The sequence below is a fragment of the Sesamum indicum genome, linkage group LG6 (assembly GCF_026168435.1).
Source record: "Sesamum indicum cultivar Baizhima isolate 11 linkage group LG6, ASM2616843v1, whole genome shotgun sequence".
Classification (NCBI taxonomy): Eukaryota; Viridiplantae; Streptophyta; class Magnoliopsida; order Lamiales; family Pedaliaceae; genus Sesamum; species Sesamum indicum.
This window is the reverse complement of record NC_142662.1, coordinates 20,681,092-20,707,644: the sequence shown is the minus strand read 5'-3', so window position 1 is coordinate 20,707,644 and position 26,553 is coordinate 20,681,092. Positions and strand designations below refer to the sequence as shown.

The 26,553-nt window shown below is 35.2% G+C and overlaps 1 protein-coding gene and 1 long non-coding RNA gene across 2 annotated transcripts; both read left to right on the top strand.

Annotated features, from left to right (window-relative positions):
* The first annotated feature begins 1,892 nt into the window (after positions 1-1,892).
* Positions 1,893-10,682, top strand: LOC105163946 (PHD finger transcription factor). The gene is made up of 11 exons (XM_011082485.3): positions 1,893-2,181; positions 2,802-5,348; positions 5,488-5,617; positions 5,724-5,812; positions 6,166-6,410; positions 7,415-7,501; positions 7,587-7,686; positions 8,502-8,709; positions 8,816-8,948; positions 10,101-10,155; positions 10,252-10,682. Exons 1-11 carry the CDS (start codon positions 2,131-2,133, stop codon positions 10,399-10,401), a joined length of 3,795 nt encoding a protein of 1,264 aa, XP_011080787.1. The 5' UTR covers positions 1,893-2,130; the 3' UTR covers positions 10,402-10,682.
* A 12,384-nt stretch (positions 10,683-23,066) lies between these two features.
* LOC105163947 (uncharacterized) lies at positions 23,067-24,855 on the top strand. Its single transcript, XR_847969.3, has 4 exons — positions 23,067-23,890; positions 23,975-24,226; positions 24,307-24,406; positions 24,496-24,855. It is a non-coding gene; the product is annotated as an uncharacterized LOC105163947 (long non-coding RNA).
* Positions 24,856-26,553: the final 1,698 nt, after the last annotated feature.

The following is a 26,553-nucleotide window of genomic DNA, read 5'->3' as shown; positions in this document are numbered from 1 at the left end:
CACATGGGGCCACCGTTAACTTTAACAACCAAATAACTTTCCCAAAAAACCAAAAAAAAAAGAAAAAAGAAAAATGAAGGATCAAAATCAATTACTCGAAACTTGAGGGATCAAAATCGAATAAATGCTCACATATAGATATGAAAATATAATTAACTCAAAACTTTCTAGTAATGTTTTCGTTTTCTTTTTTTCTTCTGTGAAGGTTGAAAATATGGACATTTTGATCCTTGAATGAATTTTAAAGAAGAAATTTTGCCTAGAAATTCTAAAAAAGAAGGTCAAACTCGAATCGAATATCAGACATAATAATAATAATAAAAAGGATTCTGAAAGTCAAAATTTAAAAAAAACGAAAAAAAGGGAATTGTGCAATTTTTAATAGTTAAACGTCACTTGTGCAATATTAGAATATTCCCAAGAAAGCAACTCTATAAACAATATTTAATAGGGTATTTTTTAAAGAAATTGTTATAATTACGAATATCATTTTATTATTTAAAAAATTATAAATATTTTTTAAAATTACAAATATTATAACAAAACTCCATTATGATAGCCCATTATCTGGGGCATTTGTAATTTTCGGGAGAATTTATAATTTTTCAAAAAACGAGAGTATTTATAATTATAGCAAACTTCAGAAAAGTCTGTTGTAGTTTATCCTATTTTAATATTAATATATACTTTTAATAGAAAAAATTACATTTTCCTCTCCTAAGATTTGGTGTAATTATATGTAAACCCCCTATAATTTAACAGATTACGTCTAGCACCCTTGAGATTTACTTCCGCCTAACAAATAAGTTTCTCCGTTAGTCAAACCTCATTGAATTTGCTGATATTTATAAAAAAATTGGATAAAAAATCTATATTTATCTACTATTGACTTATTACAGATTTATTTAAGATCAAATAAATATTTTTATAACCAAATTATCCTTATATGTTTTCAAGCGTTAATACATGTGAACAGGTATATATTCACCATAATAAGGGTAGTTTAATTGAAAAAAAATTATTTGACCTATAATAATTTATTAATAAGTCAATCGAAGAAAAATATTAATTTTTATTTATTTTTTTTAATATCAATACATTTAATGAACTTTGACTAACAAAAATACTTATTTATTAGATTAAAGTAAAACTCAGTAGTGCTATGTATAATTCTTTAAATTAAAAAAAAATTATGTATAATTATATCAAATCTCAAGAGAATGGCGTAACTATTCCTTTTCAATATTAACAATCAACATGTTTTAATATTCCCAAAAACGCGGAAAAAGCATAAACACATGACCCTTAACATGTTTTAATATTTTACTAAAATTATAATAAAAAATAAATAAAAAGTACTAAGAAGCACTAATAAAGTACGCGTTTGGCATTCGCCATCCGTCAGCTTTTTTAATCATCCCTACAGCTCTATCACGCAGCTGTTGTTATTATAAAATTTGTTAAGCCCAACTCTGGAATGTTGGATTGGCCAAACAGTCCGCAGAGCTAGTTCCCTGCCCTAGAAATACGTGCAGGGCAGTTGGTTTTCTTGTAGAAGAATGTCTTCTTTATGCTTCTACAATATTTTGTCGCATAATAATTATATTATTTAATTTAATTAAAAATGTTTCTTAATCAGCTTAAATTATTTACGTAAACCCCTTAATTATATTTTTTTCTGTGTATTTAAATTTAATCTGAAAAATTGATGACAGTTTTCAAAAATATAATTATATGTATTTGAGTATTTATTTTTTATTATTACAAAATTTGTAGGTGTATTTATGTGTTTTTGCAGATATACATATACGTATGCAACAGAAATACGTATTTCTATATATTCAAATCAATTCTATGTATTATCTAAATTGATTATTTATGTATATATATAGATGCATCGATATGGTTTATGTTACACGCACAACACACACTAAATTGCCAGTGAGAGACGTACTTTATGAGAAATAATTTCTTAATTAATGAATGAATGAGAGAGAGAGAGAGAGAGGGAGAGGAACTGAAAAGGAAAATTGTAAAGAGAGCCGCATTATTATTATCGTAAGGCGGCACCAAGTATTACAAAACCCCAATGCAATTAGACGAGTACTCAGAACGCAAAGATAATCTGCAATGGCGGCCGAGAGGACCCGGAGAAAGCTGCTGCTTCATGAAAAAGTTGAGGTAATTTTCACCTTCATTGTTAAAAAATCATGTGTAAGTGGGTTATGTGTAAAAATCATCTCTTGTTCAAAATTTTTATGGTTTTATTTTTGGGGTTAGTGAGGAGGTTTTTGATCTTCTGGGTTTTTATTTTCTCCCTTTCTTCGTGAAGTTTTGTTTTTCTACATTGATTGGTGTGTAACGTTATGGTGAAGTTTTTTCTTCGTTGATTTTACTGCATTATATTCTCTCTCAGTATCTGTCTCTGACTCTGTCTATTTCTCTTTCTCTTTTGTGTTTGCATGTGGGTTTTGTTTGATTTTCCATGATAAGGTCAATTGGGATGAGGTAGATTGAAGCAATCAAACGGGGGCGTTAAACTAAATCAATGAGATATTTTCTTAATTTGGTTTTTGCGGGCATGCAAAGCTTATTTGGGTATGGATTTTTTGTGGATTTTTTCTCCTTGTGTGAATTTTATATATAAGTGTTACACCCCCTCGGATTCTGTGAGATAAATGAGCTATGGAACCCACGTTACAGCAATTTTGTCGATGATCCCCTGCTATATTTGATCGTTCATTTATTTGTTTCTAGCTATGGGGTCTATGAAAATTTTGCTTGCATTGAATCTGTATCAGGTGAGAAGTGTTGAAGATGGGTTTCTTGGTTCATGGCACGCTGGTAGAGTAATTGGTTGTGAAGATTTGGCTCGTGTAGTTCAGTATGATCACCTTCTCAATGACGAAGGCTCTTGTAATCTGACTGAACATGTGGAGGTCAGTCCTGTAATTGATGGGTATGGCAGTGGTGAAATTGAGGTGTCCAATAATTACCGGGGCCTGATAAGGCCTTCGCCACCTTCCTGTGTTCTGGGGCCATGGTGTCTACACTATGGACAATGCGTCGACTTGTTTTATGAGGATGCCTGGTGGGAAGGTGTAATATTTGATCATGAAGATGGATGCGAACAACGGAGGATTTTCTTTCCGGACATGGGTGATGAAATGGAAGCCCGGATTGACAAGCTGCGACCAAGTAAAGATTGGGATGAGGTTACTGAGGAATGGAAACCTCGTGGAAACTGGTTGTTTCTTGAACTGATTGAGGAAGTTGAGCAAGACTGGCCTTTGCCTGTCTCTGTGAAGCAAATTTGGTATGAAGTGAGGATGAAGAATGGCTTTGAAAAACTGAAGGAGTGGACTTCTTCTGGAAGGTATATTTGGAGAGAATTATTGTTGCAGGTGTTATTTGATAATCTTAGGATAACTGTTAAGCAGCTCTTCACAGAATTGAATTCTTCATGGGACTCAGCAGAACTTGGACAACCATTGCTGGAATTTTCTGAAACAGCTTTTGATGATGTTGTGAAAACTGAAGGACTTTTTCATAATTCTCTGGAAGTTGTACCCTTTGAAGCTACTTCCCAGTTGGATGGTGAAGGAATTCTTCCGACTGATCTAAATGATAAAAGCCATCATCAGGTTCAAGAAAATAATGACCGGGTTCCTATTTCAACCATGCTCACCGATGAGCGAGCTCTATCCGTTTCTAATCTTCCGTTGCCACTTTTATCTCATAATCGAGATGAAGATTCTGGAATTGGTTCCAATATTTATGATGAAGCTCCTGGTACGAGCTTTAAATTGCCAAACATGGAGCGCAGGATTTCAACACAGAGAAAGAAACTTGAGTGGCAGCCAGCTGTACCTGAATTAATTCCTGGAGCTGAGTTTTGCCCTGATGCTATTGATGAGATTAATAAGATGTTTAGGTTGAATAAGAGGCCTCCAAGTACAGTAACGTTGAATGCTAGGAAGCATCTATTGCATTTGGACTGGAAAATTGAATTCGCAAAGGACAAGGGGAACCATAGAATACGTTATCTTTCCCCTGAGGGAGAATTGTTTTATTCACTTTGTCAGGTTTGTCTGAAGTTTGACCATGTACATCAGGAGTTGGGGCCTGGTTCTCAAATGCTCATGAGCCAAATTCCTGTCTGTTCACCTGGAGAAATGCTCTCAACTCCATTTGGTGGAATGTCTCAATCTTCCACTGAGTTGCCCGAGTTGTACATTACTGATGAGCCTGTTATTGAACCTGAATATTGCCCTGAAGCAGTGAGGGATTATTACTTACTCAGCCTAGAGGATAAACACTTCCATCGTGGCTTAAGTACAGAGGTGAAATGGAGAGCCCTTAAAGCGAAGAAACACTTATCTTTTATTGGGTGGTCTTTTTATTACTTCCCAAGAGGAGAAAAGAGGGAAATGCGGTATAGCTCCCCAAGTGGAAAAGTGTTTTACTCTCTTCTTTCAGCCTGCAGATGGTCTATAGAAGCTGGTGCACTCACTTCCACTAATCTCTCTACTACCTTAGGAAGAATGGGAAATGTAACTATGATCAAGGATTTTGGTGACCCTTTGTCCATCGAGAAATCACAACTTCCATTTCTTGCACTGGAATCCCCAGGAATTTCTGCTTTAGTGAATGACAAATCTGAGAATCTACCAAAGGAGTCATCTGACATGTCAAAGAGTCTTGTTCAATCAATTGAAGGTGAAGTTTGTAAACGCAGAATTTCAAGGAAGAGGAGGAAGCTTAATAAATCACATCGTACTGAAGTTTCATCATTGCCAAAGAGGGGGAGGAAACCCTGTGTATCAATGAAAGTGAAAGGAGCTATGTATGCTGATTCTTCAACCCCTGTGCGGCGATCAAGTAAAAGAGCTCGGGAAATGGTTGCTTCTTCCTCGCAGCAAGCTCCTCGAACGGTCTTGTCTTGGTTGATTGACAACAATGTGATTTTGCCAAGAGCAAAAGTTCATTATCGTGGTAGAAAAAATGGTCATCCAATGGCAGAAGGCCGAATAGCTCGTGAGGGAATAAAATGTAGTTGTTGCGGAGTAATCTTTAGTCTTAGTAACTTTGAAGCACATGCTGGTAGCACCAATCGCAGCCCTTCAGCTAATATTTTCGTGGAGGATGGCAGATCTTTGCTGGAGTGCCAGCTGCAACTGAAACAGCAAAAGACCAACAGATGTTCAAGGTCAGAATCACGTGAAATTAAGGGAAGCCGGCGCAATAGGAAAAATGACTATATATGTTCTGTCTGTCACTATGGAGGTGAGCTAGTTCTGTGTGATCAGTGTCCATCCTCATTTCATACTCACTGCCTTGGTTTAAAGGTATTTCCTTTATTGATTATCATATTGGTCATTTTTTGTCTGAGAATAAGTGTAGGCTATTTCATCGGACATTTTTTTGGGTTTCCGAAGTACTAATTTGAACTATATTTTGTTTTATAATTATGTTACTGCTCCACAGGAGGTTCCTGATGGTGATTGGTTCTGCCCATTGTGCTGTTGTCAAATTTGTGGCCAGAATGGATTTGATAAAAAAAATGGACTGGTCACTGGCTCTTTTGTTCTTATTTGTGGTCAGTGTGAGCACCAATGTAAGTTACCTATATGATTTTGGCATAATATATCTGGATCGTTAACATAAGCTAAAGATAGTTGCAATCCTATATCATGCTCTAATTTGTATATAACTTCATGTAGATCATGCTGAGTGCCTCAGAAAGAAGGGAATTAAAACTCCAGATTGCTATCCTGAAGGATATTGGTTCTGCGATGACACATGTAGACAGGTACTTAACGTGTTTTCCATTTATACAGCACTCTGAATTATGAGGGCATAAGTAAAGGATGACTATAACATCTAGTTTGTTTCTGATATTACATATATCATTTGAGCCCCCACCATTTTAGTGCTGAAGCAAAATGACATAAACTTAAGCAGCATTAATAACAACAAATGTCTTTATCATCAGGGCTTCTCAGGCATAGAATATTTGTATAATGGCATTGAATTCATACAGTTTCTGGTTGTGAATTACTTGTTCTTTGCCATATTGTGATACTACTCGAGTTATGATTTTAATATTTATTTTTTTTTTGGGAAAAGGAGTTATTATTTTAATATGATCTGTTGTTTTTGTAGATATTTTCTGGTCTGCACAAGATTCTGGGAAAACCATTTCCTGTGGGGACTGAGGGTTTGACTTGGACTTTGGTGAAATACATAAAATCTGATTCTGTTGACCAGGATGCATCTGATGATGAGCCTGCAATGGAGAGTTACAGCAAGCTTAATGTTGCTCTTAGTGTGATGCATGAATGTTTCGAACCTGTCAAAGAGCCTAGCACCAGAAGGGATCTGGTTGAAGATGTTATTTTTAGTAGATGGTGAGATTTCATGCCCTTGCCAATCTCATCTCTCTATTGTTTATGCGTGCATCTTTTTAGAGCCTCTGCATTGTCTATTGCCGTGTAAGATATGGAATATAGTTTCTCCTCTCTTTTTGTGTATCCTGGTGTTTTCTGCTTTTTGTTTAAGCATACAGTAGGGATGTTGTACCTAGAACTACCACCTAGAGCGTTGGCATTATCCATCCGAATTGATAAATGAGCCTCTTGTAGTCATATGCATATACCTCCTTTCGGCAACTGCAATTATGGTGAGGAGATTGTTATGACTTTAAGGAGGTGGGTATGGATGAACTGACCCCTTAATAAGCCTTCAGTTCACCTTTCCCCTTGTTTTTCTAATTATGCATCTTCTATATAGATGTCATAGATCCTGTCATTCATTCACATAAAAGTCGTCATTGTTGGCTAATTATGATTCACTGCCTATTCCTTAACACCTTTTGAAGCCTTTCCACTTTTCATCAATTTGACATGATCATACTCAAAGATGAACAATTCTCTTATTGATGCACTACATACAGCTGGACTGGACCCAAAGTTTTAATATTCAAGTTCATGGTGTCAAAAAGTTTCAAGGTTAAATTACATTGAGACCCCCCTGAATTTCAGTCTACACAAAAACCTTCTGCTCTTTGTAAAATTACTAGTACACTCCCTATGCGGGTATCAGTGTAATGTACCTCACCTCAGGGGTTGTAAATTACAAGTACACCTCCTAAAAGGGTGTCGATGAAATGTACCTCCGGGTGTGTTTGTGCAAGTATTTTTCCCGTAGGAGGTGTCGATGTAAATTACAATTACAATCCCAAGGGCAAGGGTTTTTTGTGTGATTAGACCTAAGGATCAATGTAATTTACACAAACTTCAATGATTATTCCCCTTCATCTATTTACTTGCTTGGATACTTATTTTGGTTATTTACACATTATATTCACTACATACTATTGACCCAGAAGTTGAAATAATATCTGGATTTGCAGGTCAGAGCTAAATCGTTTAAACTTTCAAGGGTTCTATACAGTACTATTGGAGAAGAATGATGAATTGATTTCAGCAGCTACTGTGAGGTATCTTGTGCATCCACGTTCTTAGTTTGAACCTGTTTCATTCTTTTTATTGGAGTAACTTAAAATCCTATCATGCTTACTCCAGGATATATGGCAAAAGAGTGGCAGAAGTCCCTCTGGTTGCAACACGGTTTCAATATCGTCGGCTTGGGATGTGTCGTATTTTAATGAATGAACTTGAGAAGGTGCACTACACCTGTTACCATTCATAACCTTTACTTTTGCTTCTTTTTCCATCTTATTTTCAAACTTCTTATCCTGAGACATGCAAACACCCTGCATAAGAGTGTCTTGCTAATCATTACAGTTGATACCTACTGGAACAGAACTTTGTCTTTTGAAGTTTTGAGCGGATGAATATATCATCATATACAGGAAAATTTTCACTAGTGACAAATCTTTTGGTCATTTCCCCCCACTGAATCTTCTACTGTGTCTCATCTTACTTTCATTTGCTCTTGAGGATGTAGTAACCAGTTACTACTATCTGTGACCCGAACACTCATCAGCTAAATTTTTAACATGATATTTCTAATCAGATTTTTTGTCTGGAGATGTTCGTTCAAGGGCATTTAGAAGTCAGCATAATCCTGTGGCTAATTATACTATTATTATGTGATGAAGACTTTCTTGTTTGTGATTTACAACAGCTTTTCTGCTCATATGGTAAATTTGTAGATGCAAAGGCCTTGATTGGACTGGGTTTGCTGATCTTAAATTCTCATCTCCAGAGTCCAACGCCAGACTGGCCAGTCAATTACTTGCTATAAGGGGTCACGTCTAACAATGTTCGACTTCAAAATATACCTTCTGTGTTAATGGAAAGCTTGAATAGGTTACACTTAACTGCAAGTCGACAACTATCTAAGATGATATTGGTCCAAGACTATTTCTAAGCCAAAGAGATTGATAATTTGCAGAGTCGTGATGGTTTTTTGTTGTCACATTGAACTTGCCCCAGTTTTAATCCTGTGTTAATCTATACCAATTTGGTTTGCAGAAACTCTTGGAATTAGGAGTAGAGAGGCTTGTTTTGCCAGCAGTTCCTAGTGTACTGAACACATGGACTACTTCATTTGGATTCTCTGTGATGACTGAATCAGAGAGATTAAACTTTCTGGACTATACCTTTCTAGACTTCCAGGGCACAGTAATTTGCCAGAAGGTCTTAATGAACAATCTTTCCTCAACATCAAGCATATCTACAGGTACTATTGAATGTGGAAACTACTTTTATTTGAAGACTGCATATTCATTTCTGGAAAATTAGAATAAATCCTACCTTCAAACTAACTCGCATGCATCTTTCTGCAGGAACACAGGCAAATAGTTGCGACCATGAGAACAAAAATGTCATCACTGAGTTAGATGGAAACAGTACAGTGTCTGAAGTGTTTCAAGGGGATCAAGTAGAGGAGGCCGACATTATGGAGCAAGGATCTACATGGTAATGCCATATGCTTTACCTTTATGTTACAGTATTAGAATTTGTGGTCCATAAAACTTTGCTTCACATAGTTCATATTTTTTTCTTTTCTTTATCTTTTTGTGTTTGGGGGAGGGGAGGGTGGTGAGGAGGGCTTAGAAGTTTGGCTCCACTTTGGTAAGTAAATTAGTAGGTGCATACCTGAAACGGAATCAAGGCCTTCACCTTCATCTTACTGATGTTAAATCTTTGTTTTTGTGATTGGGATCGGGAAAATTATTTGATTTTTGGCAGAAGTAGTTTAAGGGAATTTAGTTGTAGATAGCTGAGAAATAATAAGCGGGAGAAAACAAAACACATTGCAGTTAGGGAATGAGGAAACTACTCCAGTGACTAATAGATACAAAAGTAGCATCTGCATGCATGCACACAATGACAGGGTGGTGGGTGGGGTATTTACATTCAGTGCATGAAGAGAACTCTTCTAAATGTAATATGGATGCAACGTAAAACTACTTGCAATGAAGATTTGTATGGACGAGAAAGTGTTTGCTTTGTTGGCATGTCCCTAAATTATTTTCTACCTAGAGCAAAACAAATGTAAATAATTTAAGGTGAGTTGAACTGCATTTCAAGATTGTATGGAGGAAAATAATAAAAGGATGCTGATTCTCTCCTCCTTCCATCCCATTGTTAGCATCCAAATTCCTAGTGTAATTGTCAGAAAAGATGACACTCCGGTGATTTGACTGCTTGCATGTCATCGTTTCTTTTGATGCTCTTCTCAGTTAGAATCTGATATTTGCAGATCAAAGACTCAGTTGCATTCCTTTTGAGCACATTATCACTATAGTTTTCTGTTATTTTGAGATTTCTAGTTTGAAAAAGGAAAAAAAGCGTCCAATAGTTAAAATGGGTTTCAATAGTTTTAACACCACTATCAATTTCACAGATCAAGAATGCAGAGAGGACAGAAAACATGGTGTTTGTATTCGGACGACTTAGCACCAAACAAATAAACTTTCTTGTCTTTCTACTTTGTTTCATGCCACAAAATTTTTCTCAACTACAATTTGCTCATAGCTTCTTGTTTCATATCTTTGGTTCTATCACATTCCTGAAATCGCAATGGAAGATGAAGGCTTTAGTCCTGATTATTCTTTTTTCTCTCAGCATGGCAACTGGTTTGGACAACATTGGCAGTTGCCCGGCTCAATTGGAACTTGTGGTACTTTTGATATTGCTTAAACCACTTTGTTCCACTGTCCCTTTTCATCACTCATCCAGTTTCTTACTGAAATTTTGGTTGTAATCTCGTGTATAGATGGATCAACCGACACTTTCCAACTGTTTACCATTCCAGACCAAGATCTCAATCGAATGCCCCGTGGGAGTCTCCAACGACAAGCAAGCTGAAGACAACAGTGAAGGACTTCTCAAATGCTACAAGCGAAGGAGAATATCAGCCTGTTGAGGTCAGTCCTTGCGAGAAAGTACTCAATAAAAAGACACCTTACTCAGGCAGATGAATCTTAAGTTTTTTGTCCAGAACTCCATCCTTTTCCTTGTACACCGGCATAATTCCGGGTAGTAGCTGAGTAGCCTTCGAAAGCTCGTGTTTGTTTCCATGTACAGATGACTAGCTATACACTCCATTCCTGCTGATTTTCAATGTCTTCAGCAGGAACTTTTTGAAATTGCCTATGAAGAACGGCTTTATATAAATCAGCAGGCGCTTTTTGAAATAACCTATTATATATTTGTGCAGCAGCAATCAGTATCAATCACAGTCCTCTTACTGGCAGTGCTTAAGTGCACAACTACTCGTTCATCTTTTTGTATCTTGTTATCTCCAGGCCCCTGTGTCATAGTTGTCGTTCAAGGCCGTATTGGGAAAATCCGATGCCACTAATGTAAGTTTGTACCCACATATGCTGCGAGTCGGTGGATACTCAACAGATGATGTCATCATGTGTTATTCAACAAGTCAACTCATGTGGTTACAAACTCGTAAGGGTGGCATTGGTAGCCGGCCGCCCCTATGGATTCTTCGTAGGTCTGTTAAAATGAACGAACAATTTAACTACCGCAAGTTATATTGAATGAGAAAAAACATTTTAAATTTGTGATAACACAAGTGATAAGGTGATGGCAATACATCATGAATAGTTGTGTGGACCTTTAAGAAAGGGGGTAAATGCAATTTATTCGTATAATATGTGAAATGTGTAAATACTCTTGTGAAATAATAATTGGCAAATTACCTCATGTGTTTTGGAAAATAAAGCAAATTACCCTCTATTGATATTAAGAGAGTAATTTGTTATTTTACTTTTTACATGATTTTTTTTTTCTCAATTCTCATATCACGGGGCTAAATTGCACTTGTACTTTAAGATTGGAACCTAACAATTTTACATTTGTTTGTCATGCGTCAAAAAAATTGCACGGGCCCAATGATGCTCAAAATTTGGGTTCGAAGTGAATGTAAATCCTGAGGGAGGACTTGCAAAAAATGCGTTAGCTTTTCGACGCTCAAGTTAGTATTGAATTTGAGATTAAATAAAGCCAAAAAGTAAATAAATATAATTAAAATCAAGATATGGTGAAGAAAGTTGGTGAAAAATGCAATAACATGTGATAATGTGCTTGTAGAGTGCTTACAGAATATTTAAAGAGTGAAAAAAATGATTTAGACAGTAATAAAAGTATGAGAGACGTGAGAGGAACGTCCAGAGAAAGAGAGGTGTCAAGAAGGTCTTATGAAATGCCCTCAATGTAGAAGAGTAAACCGTTATTTATAGAGGGGTGCCCTCTTCCGATAGGGCTATGCACATTTTCTCCATTTGCGGGAAAAGTGGATGAAGGCCATTTAAATAAGCCATAGTTTATTCTTATCTTCTGTTTAGGCGCGCTTTTGAATCCTTATCTCCTAGTTGGGGGACCCTTCATCAGTAAGGACTCCTAACCCATAGGGAGTCCAAGCTGCCACGAAATCTAGGGCTTTGGGGGCACCTCCCTCGTTTGCAAGGAGTCCTAGCTGCCAGGGGGGTCGTCCTAGGGATGATGTGGTCCAAGGTGTTGCTAACATATGGGTTGGTGAAACGCCATGTTGGAACGTGGGCTGCGACGTATGTGGTTGTTTTAGGCTGAATGTTTTGTTGGATTTCGATTATGGTCCGGCATCCAGTCTCTTCCCTTTGCCAATCTATTTTCTTGAGGGCACCTACAAAGGCTGCTTGCTAGGTCCCCTCCTTAGAGCGTTATGGGCCTCTGGTTGGTTTCTTCTTTTAGGATTGCTTGGGCCTATTTAAGCTAACTTATTTTTATGCACATCAACAACCCCCCTCCCTCACTCTAATAAGTGGAGATTTCGACACTTATTTAGAGTAGAAGTCTTCAGAGGTGGGATTCGAACAATGAACTCTTTTTTTCCTCTTTTTTCGAATTCTTGGAAAGAATGTTAGTACTATAACCATGCTTAGAATAAAAAGAGAGCTCACATCGTGCCTGTATGGAGCAGGGGCTTTTTATGAAGGCGCTAACATGGAGGAGGGCTTAAGGGGTGCTTTTTATGTCTACTTCGGTGTAAAACTTTTCTACAAGAGAATGCTAAATAATAAAGACATGTATATATTACGAATGTTGGAATAGGTGAACTAAAACCAATTAGATTGACGATTTTGCGAACCATTCAAGAAATATTTATCTAAGCAATGTTGTCCCAGTGAATATTGTAGGTATTCGAATTTGGCATCTCATTTGTTATGCTCATTACACATATGTTTGCATTTCTTTCAAACATTACAACAAAACCCACAGACCACCTTAACAACCGTGCAACAATTGGACTGCACATTAGATAGTGGTCATAAAACCAACTGTCTAGGGTTGAGTTTGAAATGTTCCAAGTCGAATACCTCAAGAATGGCATCAAGTGTCCTATAGAGACTTGCATTAAGAGTCACATTCATTTGATGAGTGCCGTATTTCATCGACGACAGACGTCGGACATCTATGCGATCTTAATGGGTCGATTAGCTGGGTGTCGAACCGACTGAACTAACTAGCGGGAATTATCATATGGAAGCCTTGGAGGCTTGGTCGGTATGGTTCGATCTATAATACGGGAGTAGTCCTCAAACTTGAGGAATCACGGTAATCATGTGCATGCGATGTATATATTTTGGATTTGTGCAAGAGGAGATCATGTCCTAGACATGGTCATCATAAGCCTTGGCCAGTGCAGTCAAAGCATGTAGTGAGGACGGTAAGTTATAAGAAGAGGATCTGTCCCCTGTCAAAACATGACAGAGGTATCTCCTATGCACTTAGAGATGCATTTATGCTCTATAAACCTGTGGCCACAGTCATTGGTTGAATAGGAAAAAGAGGTTCCTATGTCGAGTAATTTTGGTGTAGCGCGATCTCAAGTATTAAGCATAGATGCCTAGTTCAGGAGGAGAGCTGACACCTAATTCCATACCATACACTAAGGCCGAGAGATGGTAGACGGAAGGACCGTACCCGTATGGACTCGAGAGCCTAAAAGTTCACATGAATATTCGCCTAGTCTCTAGTGCAATTGACAGTTCCTAGATGGCCACCCATCGTGATGGGCTTTCTTGACCAATGGTTGATCGAGAATTATTAATTAAATTGAACTTAATTAATAATAGTGTTTGGCACTAGCCTAAGTCTAGTTGAAGGGTGAACCTAAAGAGTAAATCATCAAGAAGGGACGAGGAATTAATTGGGAATTAGTTCTATAAGTAATTGGATTACTTAAAAATGAGAGGGATCCACTAGATGGAGGAGCCCCAAGAATAAATTAATAAGATAAATTTATGTTGGACTTGCCCTTATTATTTAATAAGTTGGACTTATTAAGTAATAAAAGCTCATTGGGCTCATATATTTAATTCAATTAAATATATGATGGGCTTAATTAGGTGTGCTTTAATTAAATTAGATTTAATTAAAATTATTGGGCCTTGTATTTTATTTATTAAAATCAGCCCAAGCACCCTTTAGTTAAGTTATTGGAAAATGTTAGGAAAGGAAATCGTTGACTAACAATTTCACTTTTGGAAAAGTGCCATTTTAGTCATCCTTTATTTGAAATAAAAGATTTTATTACCTTATGGATGATAGAATGAACCAAGACACATTCTAATACATCCATAAAAGGTATATATATGTGTTGAGGGCAAAATTACGAAAAGACCGATATGCCCTTAGTAAGGGGTAAAAGTGACATCTTGCGCCACAAAGGTCAAACTTAATTCTACACAAGGCAAAAGGAGAAATCCAGTGGCGTGATTAATAGGCTGGATCGCGGATCTTGGGCCGTAAGCGCGATCCAGGCGCGTGATCTGCGGTAAACTGCCTGATTGAAGGCCCACAAGGCCTATGATCTTGACACGTGGCAACCTCATATAGAAAGTTCAGACTATATAAATACATGGAAATCAAACCGATTAGGTAATTGATATTTTCATAACCAATCTAGCTTCTCTTTATTACATATTTTCGATCCGAAATCTAACTTGAGCGTCGGAGTATCTTCGTCGGGGCCCGACTCGACTAGCTTGACGTGTTTTCTGATCCACAGGAGTTCCTTAAGATCGGGACAAAGAAGTGGATGTGTCGCGTATTCATATCACCTATTTCGATCCTGATCAATATGTATATTAGTTATTTGGAATGACTAATGAATACATAACAAACAACAAAAAAAAAAATTCCTCTCCCTAATTCTCCAATTCGGCCGTCCCCTCTCAAACTCACTACTTGGTGTGTTCTTTATCCCTAATTTTCTTCTAGCAAAGAGGATTGAGAGATCCCAAAATTCTGGTGTGGTGTGGATGCAACTTTAGAGGGCTTCTACATTAAAGCCTTGCGTGATTTATGATTTATGATTAAATTAAGGAGGTTCGATATTCTTGAGTTATAATTTATGTACCTCTCATTTTTTATTCAATCATTAGCCCCATTTAATTTTATTAGTGTTAATATTAACTACATCGAACGCCTGAGAACTACAAGAGTACACCCCTTAAAATTATGGTTTTATTGTGTTTCATTTTAATTTATATAATTTTATACTACCGCTTCTGCTTGTGTGTTCCCATGCCGATCCATTCGCTTTTTGCGTTGCTTTCAACGAATAGGTCATCCACGGAGCAAAAATATTGTGCCTCCTCAGAGGAGGGCTTATTTGAGAAAATGGCCCTTCTTGGAGCAAGATTTAGGAACCTCGTCGGAGAAATAATAAGGTGTCCGTTGAAAGCAGGGCTTAGATGCCTCCACAAAAGAGGGCTTAGGTGCCTGCATGGGCAGAGCTTAGAAGTCCCCAAAAAAGGACTTAAGTACCTGCCCAAAGAAGGGTCTCTGTACTTGTGTGGAAGACTGATTTTTTATGAGAAAAATGCCTTCCACATGAAATCCCTACAAAAAAGCATGTATTAACGCCCCGAAGGTGGTAAAATAGACCTCCAAAATTATTAAATCAAAATATGAAAGATAATCCCAAAAGAGAACTTGTATGTGAAAATTATTCCGTAAGGGGGGGGCGGGGGATAGGGTTTACATTTTCTGAGGGGATGCCCCAATAACTCTTGTAATCTTTGAGCGGGGATCATGTCGTGGTAGAGCGACGGTGGTGGGGTCGGAAGAGGGGGTGGTCTATGGGGCTACAATAGAAACGGGTGAGAAGGAGCACGTGGGATCATGGTAAGGGGGTGAGGATGGGTCGGGGAAGGCTGTGTTGGGGTATTTGCAACTTTCTTCTCAACGGCTCGGGTGGGTGCTCCCAATATCCAGACTCTACTAAAATTCTTTCCACACAAAATCAGGCCAATCCTCTTCTTGAGACTACTGCACAGCTTGAGCCCTTTTTCTCACATCATCAGCCCATCTGGATACAGACTGAGCCCACTTCTCCTAAAGAACCAAAGTCGTCAATCTCGCCTTATCCACCGAATCAACCCACTGTTCAGCCCATTTCTTCAAACCCATCTTGTTCCATTAAGCTGACAAACCCACTCTTTGAACATCATAATATTAAACTCCGTTATCTTCCACACTCGTTGATTTAATTGCATTTAATGAGATTCAATATAATTATAAAATATTTACAAAAATTTAATATTTTTTTTCAAATAAAAAATAATCACGCAATCCCTTGATGGTGAAATGACAATGATTATTTTATTCTTGTTGATTTCTATTTAAAGAAAAGTTTTAAAAAAAAATATTAAAAAGATTTAAAAGTGAGTAAAGAAAATAATTCATAGGGCTTATTATTTAAATAAAAGTCCTTTAAAAATTCTAATATATATAATTGTAATTTATAATCGAAAAGGTCATTTTGATAAGTTCATCATAAAAACTGGAAGATTATCATTAGACGAACATTAAAATGAGAGGGTATTTATAGTTTTTCAAACAATAAAAAGTATTTATAATTATGTCAAATTTCAAGAGATGTGGATATAATTTAAAACAAGTCGTAATATTATAGTGTTAGGAATAATTCAAAAAAATATACTAAAACATTAAAAATGTAGTTCTATCAATTTACATTAATCAATATTTACAATTAAAATATATTAATATTCATAAACGGGGAGGTTCGAACCATATCCTATCAGCACAAGTTTTAATTACGACAACTAAATTAAATCTCGCTGCCTTTTAATACTTTATCTATACTAATCTATATCTATCTATACTATATAAAAAGAATCCCATTTTTACTCACTTACACCAATACTAACTTTTTAAATTACCAAAAATATCCTTATATATTTTCAACCACCTTTATTCAAATTCTTCTTTTAATCTATATATCTATACTAATATAAAGTTTTTACTCACAAACATCAGTTTGTAAAACAACGATAGCAAATTTTTTTGGGGGTCAATAATATTGCTAAATAATTTATTATTTTCTTAAAAAAATATGATGTGCTGGTTTATATATTTTATTATTATTTATAATATATTTTAAAGTATAAATAATTACTTATTATATACAAGTAGGGACGGCTTGCCTCAACAACTGGTATAAAAAGAAAAGATTTCCCATATTCACAAATGATGGTAAATGAAACAATTTACTATATTTATGAAGCCAAAAATACCCTTCAAGTAATAAATAACTAACTTATTTAACTTTTAAATTTTACAAAAATTAATAATTAATTTTATTTTTTTAAAATATAATATATTAATTTTTTATATTTCACTTTTATTTATAATAATTATTTAAAATTATAAAAATTATTCATTATATACATATAAAAATCACGCGCCACAACAATTAATATTAAAAAAAAAAAAAAAAAGGAATCAAGTTGACTACAGACACCACATTGAAGCCCACGACCTGATAGATACGTCTCCAAAATGACACGTGATGATATGATTGGAAGTATTCAGCGGCATCACAGAAAATGTATTTCAACTTTGAAAAATTATATAAGTCTGTGCTGAGGCGTAGAGACACGCAGCCAGACTGCAACACCACGCAAACCAGAAAGAGGTGTGAACACAGCGACCGCATCTCTAGTGTTATCAACACTCATTGGACCGCATAAAACTCAATTACCACCCTACTTTCAAATATGTTTTTGTGCGTAAATCTAGTTTAATTGGTAAAATTGAGACTTCATAATTATTTTCTTAGAAAGTGTTTGGCTGGCGTGAAAAATTGAGGAATAAGAGAACTGAAAAAAAAAATTGAATGTATAAGAGATAATCTTGTGTTTGGTTATGAGGAATAAATGAAGGTGAAGTAAAACTCGATGTATATAAAATTCCTTCGGAATCCAATTTTATTTCCCTCCAAGTGGAACTATAAGGTCAAAAGAACAAAAATGTATAGTTCTTTTTATTTTTATTTACTCTATTACTCATATATATATAATTTCTCTCTAATTCTCTTCTAGTTCTTGCTGATAATACCGTACATAATTTTCAAAAAAAAAATAAAATCGCTAAAAAACTACTGCATCAAAGTCAACAATTGGGTAAATAATTTTGTTAGTAATTTTTATTTATTTAAACTAAATAGTTTAGAATAAATGAAAAATACTCATTTCGATGAATATTTTTATTAATAAACGATATACTTATTCTTATTTGATAAATATTTTTATTAATAAGATATTTAAATTTTTGATATACTAAAATTATATTATAATAATAATTTATTTATTTTCTGATAGAAAGTGAAGAGAAGTGTAATTTAGTAAAATTATAAAAGTTAGTCTTTTCTTTTTAATCGATTTTTCTCGTACCAAACAAGCGAAAGTATTTGATATTTACTCCCCTTCCAATCATACTAAACAACTTCAAGGAAAACTATTATTCTCCCCCTTTCACTTCCCCTCCCCCTTCTACTTCCTTATTGCCTCACTTGAACCACACGAACGCTTAGACAATGGATTAGCCGTTCCCTTCCCCCAATATGGTATGAGTTATTTCCATCGTGTAATGAACGAATTTTTTTTCTTGTATTAATTTAATATTTAGTTTTAATTGTTACAAATTTGAGTATTTTTTATATCTATTATTTAGAAATAATTATATATGCATGGTAAGAAAAAATAACATTACTTTGATATTTATTTATTTTATTAATTAAAAAAATTCTTTCACTAAATATTGAATAAATAATGGTAGACGCACAAATGCATTAATCCATTTGATTGTTTGAATTATTTCTTTACTTTGGAAGAAAAATACTATCTGTCTATGTAACGAGTCAATAAATTATTTATTATGTAAATAAATAATTTATATATATGTAATTTTGAAAATTACTATTGCTATATAATTGAAGTAAACATATTCACTAAAATATACATAAATAATTTTTAAAAACAATTAAATATCAAATTTATCATAAAAATAATTTTATTTCATTACTAACCATTATTTTCTAGTTATCAATTATGTAAAGAACTAAGGAACAATAATTCTATTACCTTTTAGTTTATTGTGTATAATAATTATGCGAATGTTATTTAAATTCAATTGATTTTCCTTCGATATTCTATTTCTTATTTGTTTCATTTCCACTTAGAGGGTGTTTGGCTAAGCTTATAAGCTCTTCAAAAGACTTAAATACAATTATTGTCCCGTATCTATAGTGGAAAAACAAGGATTGTATAAACAGGGTGGCAATTTATGCCCTGTATCTATCAGATTGTGTGCGATTTATGTCCTCTGACCAGATTATGACCATTTTGCCCTTTTGGTGTTCAAGGTTTTTATAGTCCATTTTCATGCTCTTAGTTTGACCCACATGATTTTGAAATAAATTAAGCCCACACAAATTCGTACCTTTTTTTTCGAACATTCCAAGTTCTCGATTTTACAGACCTCCTCCAACCATACTACTGCAACAAATGGTTCGCAGGCACATGACTCCTTCAGCAACAAACAACACGGTCCCATTTCATTTCCTACCTTAGGGTGAAAAAGGCACTCTAATATAGGAACTTAATAGAATTTTGGACAAACGGGTTGAACTGAAGCTTTAATTTTAGTGGAAAAATATATGAAATATTACATAGATATTATATCCTCCATTGGAAGAGACAACTGTCTCTCATATGATAGAGGATTTAACTCGTTGGGAAAGCCCCCACAAACTAAGAAATTTAAAAATATAAAGACTCAGAAATCGAAATATTATGATTTGAAGAGTTGGAGAAGTTTTCTAATGTCCTCCATCTGCTTCATTGCTTCCTTATTTATAAGCGTCCGGGGACTTCAAATCCGGACTCCAAACTTCTTTTTTGATGACACCACTGGGTTCATCATCATCTTGTCTCTTTTGGACTACGTCATTGCGTTCATCATTACCACGTCCTTTTCAACTATTGGTCATAATGGCTTGTCGGCCATGTGATTGCTAGTTGGTTTTCCTACTTTGCTAACAGTTGGTCTTTGTTGTTTTTTTACCGACATTCTTATTCTTACTTTTTTACATAATAGAATTTTTACTTCTTTTTATAAAAATTCTTTTGTTTCTCTTGTCCTGATTTGGTTCGGATTACTTTTGTGTGACCCGAATTTTTGTTTCGAACAGGGACATGTCTTGTTTATCACAGCAAGGATATATATGTTTAGTCGTTGCCCAACATGCAGTATGTTGCATGTTTTCATCCTTGTAGCTTCGATCGCTGGTAGCTTATTTCCCATATTAACATCCTCTTCTTCTCAAATAAGCTTTCTGCGAACTCAGTATTTTTTATCGTCATGGAATTTAACAGGAACGATCCATTCACTTTGTTTGAGAAAATTTTGAATGGATACTTGACTTTCTCCGTCTTAGTGAGACAGACCCATAATCCCAAGCTCTTCTGGTAGATATATCATTTTCACTAATAGCTAATACGAGGGCAACTTCTCCTGAGGCAGCTTTGATTTTATTGAAAGCCACCATGTTTGGCCTCTGCAACTTCATAAAATGAAATGCTAGATGAGACCCTCTTCCTACAGTCTTTGGAGCAACTTATACAAATTTTATCTCCAAAATATCGCCTCTCTTTAGGTGGGGTTTATTTTGCCATGAATCAAAGACCACCCACTATTCCACTCTGAAAGTTTTGAAATTTTTGAAAAATTTGGTGACATAGTATGAATTGAAACGAGAGCTCCAAAGTCATACCATTCTCTGACATCCATTGCTTTAGACCCCTCTAACATCCAGACCCTATTTATTTTTTGAATGTTTCGATGATTGTCTTGCCTGAATTTAATCCTTTGAGGAAAATTAATTTTTCTCACATGCGTTGTTAGTTCTGTCAAGCATAAGAATATATTAGTTTGTTAGTATTACCTTAGAAGTGTCTGTTATCGGCATAAGGCTAATCTCTCCCTCCTTAAGCCCAAAGGTGCTAGGTTGACTTGAATTTTCAGGAGTTTCCACTTCCTGTGACTCAATTGTTGCCGTTTCACCAGAGTCTAGTGATGGCCTTGTGCAATCGGTACTTGAATTCGATGCTACAGGTCTAGAGCCCTGTACCCTAAAGGTATGTCTACGGTCATGCTCCCTGAACTAGTGAATCATCCCTTAAGGTGATGCCTTCTCGTAAATCGTTCCATAGCGAGGTGGATGCTAATAAGGAACTCCTTATGGCGACCTGGACTGTATCTATTTCAGCTTGTTGCATCTTTTCGGCAACTTGGGCATTCACGGCTAGCTGCCCGAACTTCTTGTCAAGCTCCTCGAGGCTTTTCCGGAGGTGCCTGAGTCTCAGCATGATGGAGTTTGCTTCAAATGCCTTAGGAAATGTGCAAGAATATTTTCATGAGATTTTATAATGATAATATTATAACAATGATATTGGCGTTCAACTTGCCATCTGATAATACAAGCTTTCTTTATCTTTGATTCTAATTTATTTTTTAAGAAAGCCTTAACATTACTATTGTTAACCTTTAAAGTAAATTCTTTAGCAAGAAAGAATAAAGACCATTTCTTAAAAGCCTTCCAAACCATAAAGAATTTCTTCTAGTTGATGTGCCAAACTTGGACTCGTTGTTCTGATAACAACCCTGCTGTATATCTGCAATGCTCTTCCTCTGTAGTTGTCTTTTTCATGAGAACTACTGCCTATCTATAGTCATTGGCGTCTGCGTAGACTACCAATTCGTCCTTGTCCTATGGTATAGCAAGTTTTGGCAAGTTACTACAAACCTGTTTCAGCTCACAGACCCTTTTTTTGTGTGAATTTCTTCGAATATACAAATTTATTGCATTCGGCGTATATGTATCAATGTCAAATAATTTTTTTTAATTTAATTCAATTATATTATTCCACTACGATGATACGTTTTCGCAACATTACATCATCGAAAATGGCAATTTATTTTTAAAAACAATATCAACAAAAATAATTAATTATTTTGGAGTTCTCTTTGTAACGGTAATGAACAAAACGACATCGTATCCACAATTTATAACGACTTTTGTAACTACTTTTTAAACGGCTATATTTTTGTAATTATTTTTGTAATGGCTTTTCAAATATTATAACTCTCTTTGTAGCGACATGGTCATTCCAAAAATTATATATCTAAGCCACACTTGACTGATTTTTCCCCTTCTCTTCCCTCTCACTTGCTCTTCTCTCCTTTTCCCTCTCGTTTAGGCTACCCCCACGTCTGCCCCACCCATGCCCCACCACCACCATCAGCCACTCATTCTCTCTCCTCTCTCTCTCTCTCTCCGCCTCACTCCTCCTCATCCTCTCTCCACCTCCGCCTCTGCTTCTCTCCTCTCTTCGCCTCTGCCACATTTCGGAGGTGCCATTTTATTTTCTAATTTTTATATTATTTTTTTTATTTTTAAATTTTCTGAAATGTGAATATATGGCTTATGTTTAATTGTGTATTTTGTTAAATTGTATTTTTCATTGTTTTAAAATTATGTTTAATTATGTTGTTAATTTTCTGAAATGTATTGATTATGTTTATTTTTTATTTTAAATTATAGTTGAGGTTTGAAATTATGATGATGATGCTTGGAAATTTCTGATATTGATGCTTGAAAATTATGATGATGATGCTTGGAAATTTCTGAATTTTTTTTGAGAATTTCTATAATTCTGAAAAAAATTCAAAATTTTTTCACAATTTCTGAATTTTTTTTTCTGTTTTTTCAAATAAATTTCAGAAATTTTTCATAATTTTTGATTTTTTTTAATTTCTGTAATTTTAAAAAAATTCAGAAATTTTCCATAATTTCTGAATTTATTTTAATTTTTTGTATATTGTTGTAAATTTTTGAATTTTCTACACTTTTCTGTAAATTTCTGCAATTTTCTGCAATTTTTTGAAATTTATATGTAATTATATTAAATATATATGTATTTTTCTAAATTTAGAAACAAAATGAAAATATAGCGTAATAGTAGGTTTATAAAAAAAGACCTTAAGAGGAATTTTAATAAAATTATTAGAAAATTATGGACTATAATGCAATTTTTAGGAAAATTATGCACCTACATGAAATTGTTAGAAAATTAGAGAACCTTAATGTAATTTAGGAAAATAGGAATTTCCTAAAACTATTAGAAATTTATGGATTACAATTCAATTTCTAGGAGAATTATGTATTAGATGAAAAAATTGGACCTTAATGTAATTTCTGATGAAATTTGGACTTTAATGTAATTTCAGATGAAATTTGGACCTTAATGCAATTAGTAGAAAATATTTGGACCTTTATCTAATTGAATGCAATTTTTAGGAAATTAATCAATGGACCTTATATAATTAATGCCAATTTTAGGAAAATAATGGAATTTAATGATATTTTTATAAATATTTTAAGAAAAAAATTAGGGCCTTAATACAATTTTTAGGATAAATTTTGAAGTTTAATGCAAATAATAGGAATTTAAAAAAAATATAATTTTATCAATCATAAGATACAATTATGTGTTTTTAATGTTAATAATTTTTTTAATGATAAATAATGACGATTGGTGCTCTATCACACCTGGAACGAGGTAGTGGCTGTGGTCGTGATCCTCTCCGAGATTAGCCAGCGAATGCACCTCTAGCCGCCCTATCCTCGGAGGGAGTCTCCTAGCCCTCGCTGATACCTACAGACTCTCCCGCAGTGGGGTCAAATGCTGTGGCGGAGACCAGTAGTACACAGGCCCCGGTGAGGCCGTGGGATGCACCACCACCACAACCACCAGCGCCACTACTTCCCCCAATGGCCCAGAGGCGTTTTATTAGCCTCCGAAATTTAGTTAATTGATTTAATTTTTTTTAATTTCATTTGATTTTAATATTTCATTATTATTTTCAAGTCTGACTACAATTTTCATATGGCCATCAATAATGTGGCCAAAGGGCATTATCCGCATCCCTAGGCCAACATATCCTAGATCCCATAGGAGTATCAACTATTCTGGTTCTAAAAATTGAAGGTAATAATAATATTATTTAATTTTAAGTAATGTTTATATTTTTAAAATTAATATTTATGTAATTTTTTTTTATCAAATTTTCAGATGTCATACTAGTGGGACTGCGACGACGAGTCGATGGTCAAACTCATCAAGTCGTATGCGGGGAAGTTCCTGCAGAAGCGGTTTGCTGACGCACAGAACCAGTGGCCCGACCACTATTGCTGGCCGAGGAGATCTAGCGTCAGTTCCTAATAGTCGATCAAGGATAAGATCAATCGGACCGCCAACCAGGAAGCAGCTGCGATCGTCTACCGCGGGGAGTCGTCATCCATTGGGGTACACAAGCAGAAGATGGTAAGTAGTTTAGCACATATTAGTAATTTCATTGATTTTTTTTATATTTCTAATCGTTTTTTAAATTGAGTTTTCAACAGGAGACACAACTCAGACGCCCCGTCACTCAGATGGAGGTGTTCGAGAAGGTTTACAAAAAAAAAGTACGACGACCAGTAGAGCGACCCGAGAGCGAAGGAGGTTGCTTTAAGCAATTAAAAGAAAATACATAATTTATTTTTTTAATTTTATATTAGTTTTTTTAATCTAATTATTTAATATATTCACAGGAGATGTTCTTGAGGATGATGGAGGAACGCCAGAGACAGCAAAGCAGCGATGAAGAGCTTCCATTGTCCTCTCAAGGCTCCGCAGCCCCGGACGAGCAGCTGATCGTCGGAAGAGGGACCGAGTATTCGATCTCAGCTCTGAGGCCGACCACTCGATTGTTGGATCATCGCAGGCGACCCGTTCGACTACTCCCTCGCCCTCACCACCACAGGTGCAGCGCCCCTACATAGATGATTGGGTGTTGGCACTCGAGCGCTACATCAGAAGCATCGATCCCAACTGACCCGATTATCTGGCGCTCGAGCGTCCAACAAATCCCCCAGCACCTAACGGTGAACACGCGACTACTGGGGATAATATAGATTAGCATTTCTTTTTGTGTTTTGTAAAAATACAATATGTAATAATATTTATATTTTTAAATTAATATTTTATTTTTTTGTTATATTATGTGTTTTTTATATTATTTCATTTAGTCAATTTTACAAAAAAAACAAATATTAAAATATATTAAATAAAATAATAATTTTTATAACTACATTTGTAACAGCTTTTGTAATATACCAGTAGTAGATAAAATCGTCAATCCATTACAAAGAATGTGACAAAAACAGTTACTAATTTCGAAATAGGCCGTTTCAAAGATCGTTACAAAATCAGTAATTCAAAACAGTTACAAAGAATATTACAAAAATCGTTTCAAATATCTGATAAAACTATACCTAATTGTGTTTCCAAGATCGCCGTTAAAAATGAAAAAGTTGTTACAAATTAATTTAAAAATCGTTACAAAAACCGTTCCAATAAAATGATTTTTTTGTAGTGGTGTTCTCCCACAACTTGCTTCAGTTGTCTGCATATTCAAATGCTGCTTGGGCTTCTTGCTAAATTACCAGGAGTTCCATCACTGACTTTTGTGTATTCCTTGGGTCCTCTCTTGTTCCGTGGAAGAGAAAAAAATAAGCTAAGGTCTCTAGATCATTAGCAGAAGCAAAGTATCGTAGCATGGTTTCCATCGTATGTGAGTTGCTTGGTCGTCATATCTGCTGCGTGATTTTCAGGTTCCTGTCCAGAAACCAATTCCGTTTTGTGTGATAATCGCGTTGCACCCCAAATCACGGCTAATCTCATTTTTCACTAGAGTGCCAAGCATCTTGACATTGATTGTCACTTGGTGCACGATCAATACAAGCTCGGGTTCATTCATCCGTCTTACATTTTCGGGGCGAATCAACCCGCAGACATCTTCACCAAGTCACTGTCTGTGCCTGCCTTTACTCATTTGATGAGCAATTTGAGCTTGGTCTCTCAAGCTCCACCTTGAGGGGGAGCTGTAGCAGCATGACAGTTCAAGCTGATAATTCAAGAGTTGAGCAGAGTTACAGTTCATTAACTTAAATCCTCTTCTTAGTACAAAGTCGTGTTCTCCAATGGCGTTTCTATTAGTTGGGATAGTTCCTTACACACGTTTTTGCTTAGTTAGCAGCTCACGTGCCAGGTTAGTTGAGTTAGTTTGAGTTTTCTTCTTGTCCGTTTCGTGTATATAAATGTAATGAAATATACAACTGAATACAGATTTTTCATACTCTGAAATTATCTTCTCCATATCTTCTGTTATTGAAAATTCACACAACTTAAATTGTTCACAAACATATGTAATATAGCCCAAACAAAGAGTGAAGTTAGGCTAATTCTGTAATATAGGCACATAAATTCTACGTACATAAAAATCCTAACATATATACTCACAACAACATACTCAAATGAAACTACAAAAAATATGAAAATAAAATAAAATAAACTAAAAAATAATAATGGCAAAGAAACGCTTGAACAATAGTCGGGAAGTTGAAACTTCGCTCCTCGTTGTTATAGTAAGGGATAATTACACTCCCTTCTCTTGATGTTTGGTCAAAGAAAAGTCGAAAAAAATATGTATTTATCCTTAATTGACTCATTACTGATTTGCAAGTAATAAATTTTTTTCTATGATCAAATTACCTTCATACGTCTTCACGCATTAATGTATGTTAGTATATCGTCATCGTTATAAGGGT

Excerpts from the sequence above, each read along its gene's own strand:
- LOC105163946 (XM_011082485.3), top strand. The coding sequence starts at position 2,131 with ATGGCGGCCGAGAGGACCCGGAGAAAGCTGCTGCTTCATGAAAAAGTT. Across the intron at positions 7,502-7,586 it reads ATTTCAGCAGCTACTGTGAG|GATATATGGCAAAAGAGTGG; the intron begins GTATCTTGTGCA and ends TGCTTACTCCAG. Across the intron at positions 8,710-8,815 it reads AACATCAAGCATATCTACAG|GAACACAGGCAAATAGTTGC; the intron begins GTACTATTGAAT and ends ATCTTTCTGCAG.